Genomic DNA, 7,500 nt, shown 5'->3' on the forward strand with positions numbered 1-7,500 from the left:
ATTAGTAGCTCTCGCCAGTCACAAATGACCTTTATTATCTGTGGTTGCCAGAAAACACAGACGTCAGCGCCTCGCCTCGCGTACCCCAGGCAGTCAGTCCATTCTGTTTTCTTTTTCCATTTCCCATCTTTCTTTCTCTTGTTCTCTAGCTCTTTGTTTGCTCGTCCTCCCCTCCCTGGTTGACTTTTGAACGGAAATGAGCACAGCTTTAAGCTGTCTATAGAAATGAGCCTAGAGTAGACAATTCCAGCCTGACTTGCCAGATTTATAAATTTTCCTGTCTCTAATAAATATGACTCTAGTAGTAACATGCTCATATGCTACAGTATTTAACACGGACTCTTCTCTCTTCCCCCCCCCCACCCCCACCCCTCCTCCCAGGATGACAACTGGGGCGAGACCACCACGGCCGTCACGGGGACTTCGGAACACAGCCTGTCCCAGGAGGACATTGTCCGGATCACCAAGGACCTGGAGGACAGCGTGGGCCTGGACTGCCGGCGCTACTTTAGCCTGACCCTGGCTGTGGTTCTGGGCCTGCTGGTCTTCCTCACTCCCCTGGCCTTCCTGGCTCTCCCCCACCTCCTCTGGCCTGACAAGCTCCTGGTGTGCGGCACGGCCTGCGAGGGCCTCTTTATTTCCGTGGCGTTTAAGCTGTTGATACTGCTGTTGGCCGTGTGGGCGCTGTTCTTCCGGGCTCCGCGCGCCGGCCTGCCCCGGGTGTTTGTGTTCAGAGCGCTGCTGGCCGTGCTGGTGCTGCTGTTCGTCGTGTCCTACTGGCTGTTCTATGGCGTAAGGATACTGGACTCCCAGGTACAGCAGAGCGAGAGAGAGACTCACACTCACAGTGTTTGTAATGCGTCTAATTACTGGCCACCACATCTGCCTCTTCAAGTATTCAGTTTGTTTGGCATTGCTTTCACCTGTGTAAATCTCTTGTCATGAATGTGTGTGTACCACAGGAGGTTGGTGGCACCTTACTTGGGGAGGACGGGCTCGTGGTAATGATTGGAGCGGAATCAGTGGAATGTTATGTAACACATGGTTTCTATGTGTCTGCTATTCCATTCGCTCTGTTCCAGCCATTATTATGAGCCGTCCTCCCCTCTGCAGCCTCCACTGGTGTGTTCCTACAGTTGTGGCCAAAAGTTTTGAGAATGACACACACTAATTTTCACAAAGTTTGCTGCCTCAGTGTGTTTAGATATTTATTGTCAGATGTTACTATGGAATACTGAAGTGTAATTACAAGCATTTGATAAGTGTCAAAGGCTTTTATTGACAATTAGTTAATTAGTTGATGCAAAGAGTCAATATTTGCAGTGTTGACCCTTCTTTTTCAAGACCTCTGCAATCCACCCTGGCATGCTGTCAATTAACTTCTGGGCCACACTGATGGCAGCCCATTCTTGCATAATCGATGCTTGAAGTTTGTCAGAATTTGTGAGGTTTTGTTTGTCCACTCGCCGCTTGAGAATTGACCACAAGTTCTTAATGGGATTCAGGTCTGGGGAGTTTCCTAGCCATGGACCCAAAAGATCAATGTTTTGTTCCCTGAGCCACTTAGTTATCACTTTTCCCTTATGGCAAGGTGCTCCATCATGTTGGAAAAGGCATTGTTCATCACCAAACTGTTCCTGGATGGTTGGGAGAAGTTGATCTCTGAGGATGTGTTCTTAGACAAAATTGTGAGTGAGCTCACTTCCTTGGCTGAGAAGCAACCCCACACATGAATGGTCTCAGGATGCTTTACTGTTGGCATGACACAGGACTGATGGTAGCACTCACCTTGTCTTCTCCGGACAAGCTTTTTTCCGGATGCACCAAACAATCGGAAAGGGGATTCATCAGAGAAAATGACTTTACCCCAGTCCTAAGCAGGCCAATCCCTGTACCTTTTGCAGAATATCAGTCTGTTCCTGATGTTTTTCCTGGAGAGAAGTGGCTTCTTTGCTGCCCTTCTTGACACCAGGCCATCCTCAAAGTCTTCGCCTCACTGTGCGTGCAGATGCACTCACACCTGCCTGCTGCCATTCATGAGCAAGCTCTGTACTGGTGGTGCCCCGATCCCGCAGCTGAATCAACTTTAGGAGGCGGTCCTGGAGCTTGCTGGACTTTCTTGGGTTCCCTGAAACCTTCTTCACAACAATTGAACTGCTCTCCTTGAAGTTCTTGATGATCCGATAAATGGTTGATTTAGGTGCACTCTTACTGGCAGCAATATCCTTGCCTGTGAAGCCCTTTTTGTGCAAAGCAATGATGACGGCACGTGGTTCCTTGCAGGTAACCATATTTGACAGAGGAAGAACAATGATTTCAAGCACCACCCTCCTTTTGAAGCTTCCAGTCTGTTATTCGAACTCAATCAGCATGACAGAGTGATCTCCAGCCTTGTCCTCGTCAACACTCACACCTGTGTAAACGAGAGAATCACTGACATGTCAGCTGGTCCTTTTGTGGCAGGGCTGAAATGCAGTGGAAATGTTTTGGGGGGATTCAGTTCATTTGCATGCCAAGGAGGGACTTTGTTATGAAGAGTGATCAGATGAATTGCATTCTGGAGTATATGCAAATTGCCATCATACAAACTGAGGCAGCAGACTTTGTGAAAATGTAATATTTGTGTCATTCTCAAAACCTTTGGCCACGACTGTATGTAGTGTATTGACACTAACAGTTGCTGGGTTGTCTTGTTGTTCCCAGGATGAGAACTACCAGGGCATCGTGCAGTACGCTGTATCTCTAGTGGACGCTCTGCTCTTCATCCACTACCTGGCCATCGTTCTGCTGGAGCTCAGGCAGCTGCAGCCCGCCTTCTCTGTCTGCGTCACGCGCTCCACCGACGGAGAGACACGCCACTACAACCTGGGCCAGCTCAGGTGAGATGCGGAGCGAGAGGGGGCAGGGGAAGGGAGACTGATGGGGGGGAACGGAGAGGGGGAGGATGCGAGAGGAGATAATTCCTTGAAAGTAAGACGGGACAACTCATTGGGTAGAGCAGGCTGAGAAGGAGAGAGCAGAGAAAAGAAAGTAAGAGGTGTGTGTGTGTGTGTGTGAGATGAGTAATAGAAGTAATAAGCCAGAGAGAACAGCTCAGACTAGAAGAACCTGATCTGTAATGACTGTCCTTTTGATGTGTCGTCTGACTGTACCAGGAAGAGGTTTTACCTCATGACGAGTTGCTGAAAGATGTAGTAAGACTGTCAAAATCCTCTCTCGCTCTCGCATATCCCCTTTTGTGAGGGCCTCAAACACAACATATGTTGGTATTATGCTGGGGCCCTCTGTTTCACCTTTGTCTATCTCAGTACAGTGGCAGATGATGGACATGTAAAGTGCTTTAGCCTCTGCTTCACTAGTGTTGTTAGAGGCTGCCCTGGGGCTATTGTCGCTCATAAAGCGCCTTGCTATTTTCCTCAGCTGGCCAACGCAGCATCACTCTCTCTGTTGTCTGTATGCACTTGTAAACAAACAGCTAATTAGTGCTCCCTACAGGCTACACTGAGCATCTGGTCAGAGAAGATTCATACCAAACACACTCATAATACACACACACAGATTCTCAGGTTCCGGTGGAGACTGGGTGTTTCTCCAGCCATTTTCCCATGCCTGTCCTCCTCCATTCCCAGGCAACTGGTGAGGACATTCCTCTGTGTCTGGCAGGCAGGCAGGCTGTCTGGCAAGTGTCTGATGGGATATCAGAACAATGAACCTGTCCAGGAGGCCTGTTCTTCTGTCTGACTCTGACCTGGCTGTTCTTTGATGCCAATCTCAGGGCAGAAGAAGCCTGAGGAAATGCTCAAGATCCTAACACCAACATTACCAGAGATTCACCTCTGCAAGAATCTTGCTATTCTCCTCATTAATTGTCCCCCATCTCCAGTGTGGTCTACCATAAGAAGTCGCTACTTATGGTAGACAAGAGCCACAGGCAACCGGCACAGTCAGGCTCATATCTAGGCCAGTGTTTGGGATTTATTGGTTCGTCTCCTCTCTCTACTGTAGTTTAATAATTGATCAAAGTACCGAGCACCGGAGACCCTGACTGCTCAAAGTGCTGCCTTCATCACAATGGGTGTATATAGTGTAGTTAACTTTAGGAAGTTGGTTTAGTGGTTTGTACTTGTTTTGTGCTAATGCACAACTGCGTGTGTCTGACGAAACGTCTTCATACAGTATGTATAAATGAATCATAGCTTTAAGTGGATTTAAAACTTGACAAAGTTGTTTTAGTGTGCCTTTTGTTTTGGCGATGTCAGAGTGTGTCTGTCTGTGTGCCATACCAGCGGTGTGTCTGTCTGTGTGCCATACCAGCGGTGTGTCTGTCTGTGTGCCATACCAGCGGTGTGTCTGTCTGTGTGCCATACCAGCGGTGTGTCTGTCTGTGTGCCATACCAGCGGTGTGTCTGTCTGTGTGCCGTACCAGCGGTCTGTCTGTCTGTGTGCCATACCAGCGGTGTGTCTCTGTCTGTCTGTGTGCCATGCCAGCGGTCTGTCTCTGTCTGTCTGTGTGCCATACCAGCGGTGTGTCTCTGTCTGTCTGTGTGCCATACCAGCGGTGTGTCTCTGTCTGTCTGTGTAACATACCAGCGGTGTGTCTCTGTCTGTCTGTGTGCCATACCAGCGGTGTGTCTCTGTCTGTCTGTGTGCCATACCAGCGGTGTGTCTCTGTCTGTCTGTGTAACATACCAGCGGTGTGTCTCTGTCTGTCTGTGTAACATACCAGCGGTGTGTCTCTGTCTGTGTAACATACCAGCGGTGTGTCTGTCTGTGTACCATACCAGCGGTCTGTCTGTCTGTGTGTCTCTGTCTGTCTGTGTGCCATACCAGCGGTGTGTCTCTGTCTGTCTGTGTAACATACCAGCGGTCTGTCTGTCTGTGTACCATAGCAGCAATATGTTTATACATCCATGTATTTGACATCGTAGTTGTGGGTTTGTGAACCCACCTAACTCCTCCATATGTTCACATCCACTGACACCCTTCGTCCTGCCGTGGTCGTTTTCTCTGTATCAGTCATATGGGATATCCAGCACCACTCTGAGATGAATCCCAGGATTTAATCCCTCTATAGGGGACACACAGCTGCTGCTAGTCTACACAATACTCCCTGCAGTGGTAAAGCTGATATATATATATATATACTGCTCAAAAAAATAAAGGGAACACTTAAACAACACAATGTAACTCCTAGTCAATCACACTTCTGTGAAATCAAACTGTCCACTTAGGAAGCAATACTGATTGACAATACATTTCACATGCTGTTGTGCAAATGAAATAGACAACAGGTGGGAATTCTAGGCAATTAGCAAAACACCCCCAATAAAGGAGTGGTTCTGCAGGTGGTGACCACAGACCACTTCTCAGTTCCTATGCTTCCTGGCTAATGTTTTGGTCACTTTTGAATGCTGGCGGTGCTTTCACTCTAGTGGTAGCATGAGACGGAGTCTACAATCCACACAAGTGGCTCAGGTAGTGCAGCTCATCCAGGATGGCACATCAATGCGAGCTGTGGCAAGAAGGTTTGCTGTGTCCGTCAGCGTAGTGTCCAGAGCATGGAGGCGCTACCAGGAGACAGGCCAGTACATCAGGAGACATGGAGGAGGCCGTAGGAGGGCAACAACCCAGCAGCAGGACCGCTACCTCCGCCTTTGTGCAAGGAAGGCCACTGCCAGAGCCCTGAAAAATGACCTCCAGCAGGCCACAAACGTGCATGTGTCTGCTCAAACGGTCAGAAACAGACTCCATGAGGGTGGTATGAGGGCCCGACGTCCACAGGTGGGGGTTGTGCTTACAGCCCAACACCGTGCAGGACGTTTGGCATTTGCCAGAGAACACCAAGCAAATTCGCCACTGCGCCCTGCGCTCTTCACAGATGAAAGCAGGTTCACACTGAGCACATGTGACAGACATGACAGAGTCTGGAGACGCCGTGGAGAACGTTCTGCTGCCTGCAACATCCTCCAGCATGACCGGTTTGGCGGTGGGGAAGTCATGGTGTGGGATGGCATTTCTTTGGGGGGCCGCACAGCCTCAGTTCCTGCAAGAGGAAGGCATTGATGCTATGGACTGGCCCGCCCGTTCCCCAGACCTGAATCCAATAGAGCACATCTGGGACATCATGTCTCGCTCCATCCACCAACGCCACGTTGCACCACAGACTGTCCAGGAGTTGGCGGACGCTTTAGTCCAGGTCTGGGAGGAGATCCCTCAGGAGACCATCCGCCACCTCATCAGGAGCAAGCCCAGGCGTTGTAGGGAGGTCATACGGGCACGTGGAGGCCACACACACTACTTAGCCTCATTTTGACTTGTTTTAAGGACATTACATCAAAGTTGGATCAGCCTGTAGTGTGGTTTTCCACTTTAATTTTGAGTGTTACTCCAAATCCAGACCTCCATGTGCTGATAAATTTGATTTCCATTGATACTTTTTGTGTGATTTTGTTGTCAGCACATTCAACTATGTAAAGAAAAAAGTATTTAATAAGAATATTTCATTAATTCAGATCTAGGATGTATTTTAGTGTTTCCTTTATTTATTTGAGCAGTGTATAATAGTGCCTTCAGAAAGTGTTCTCATGCCTTTAATTTTCCCACCTTTTTTTTGTTACAATTGGGATTTAATTGTCTTAATTCATTTTTTAATCTTTACAAAATACAACGTGTCAAAGTGGAAGAAAAATTATATATATATATATATTTTTCAAGATGAATTAACAATAAAACCCTGTCTTGATTACATAGATATTCACCCCCTGAGCCAATACCTTTTGGCAGCGATTATAGCTGTGAGTCTTTCTGGGTAAGTCTCTAAGAGCTTTCCACACCTGGATTGTACAATGTTTACCCATTTTTATTATTTTTGAAATTCTTCAAGCCCTGTCAAGTTGGTTAATGATCATTACTAAACAGCCATTTTCAAGTCTCGCCATAGTTTTTCAAGTAGATTTAAGTCAAAACTGTAACAAAGCCACTCAGGAACATTCAATGCAACTCAAGTGTATATTTGGCCTTGAGATTTAGGTTATTGTCCTGCTGAAAGGTGAATTTGTCTCCCAGTGTCTGTTGGAAAGCAGACTGAACCAGGTTTTCCTCTAGGATTTTGTCTGTGTTTAGCTCTATTCCATTTATTTTTAACCAGAAAAACCCTCCCTAGTCCTTGCTGATGACAAGCATATCCATAACATGATGCAGCCATCACCATGCTTGAAAATATGAAGTGGTAATCAGTGAGTGATGTTTTCAGTTGGATTTTCCCCAAACAAAACGCTTTGTATTCAGGACAAAATTACTTTAGTGCCTTATTGGAAACCGGATGCATGTTTGGGAATATTTTTTATTCTGTACAGACTTCCTCCTTTTCACTCTGTCATTTAGATTAGTATTGTGGAGTAACTACAATGTTGTTGATCCATCCTCAGTTTTCTCCTATCACAGCCATTAAACTCTGTAACTGTTTTAAAATCACTATTGGCCTCATGGTGAAATCCCTGA

The 7,500-nt window shown here is 47.1% G+C and overlaps 1 protein-coding gene across 4 annotated transcripts in view; it reads left to right on the top strand.

Annotated features, from left to right (window-relative positions):
- LOC110527404 (vang-like protein 1) overlaps positions 1-7,500 on the top strand; it is a 51,426-nt gene that overhangs the window by 35,168 nt on the left and 8,758 nt on the right. For all 4 annotated transcript variants that reach the window (XM_021608651.3, XM_021608649.3, XM_090240299.1 and 1 more), the window contains 2 exons: positions 382-813; positions 2,704-2,879. In XM_021608651.3, the coding sequence (XP_021464326.3) occupies positions 382-813; positions 2,704-2,879 (608 nt within the window). The remainder of the gene's footprint in view (positions 1-381; positions 814-2,703; positions 2,880-7,500) is intronic.

The sequence above is a fragment of the Oncorhynchus mykiss genome, chromosome 7 (genome assembly GCF_057628025.1).
Source record: "Oncorhynchus mykiss isolate SJ-2025 chromosome 7, ASM5762802v1, whole genome shotgun sequence".
NCBI lineage: Eukaryota > Metazoa > Chordata > Actinopteri > Salmoniformes > Salmonidae > Oncorhynchus > Oncorhynchus mykiss.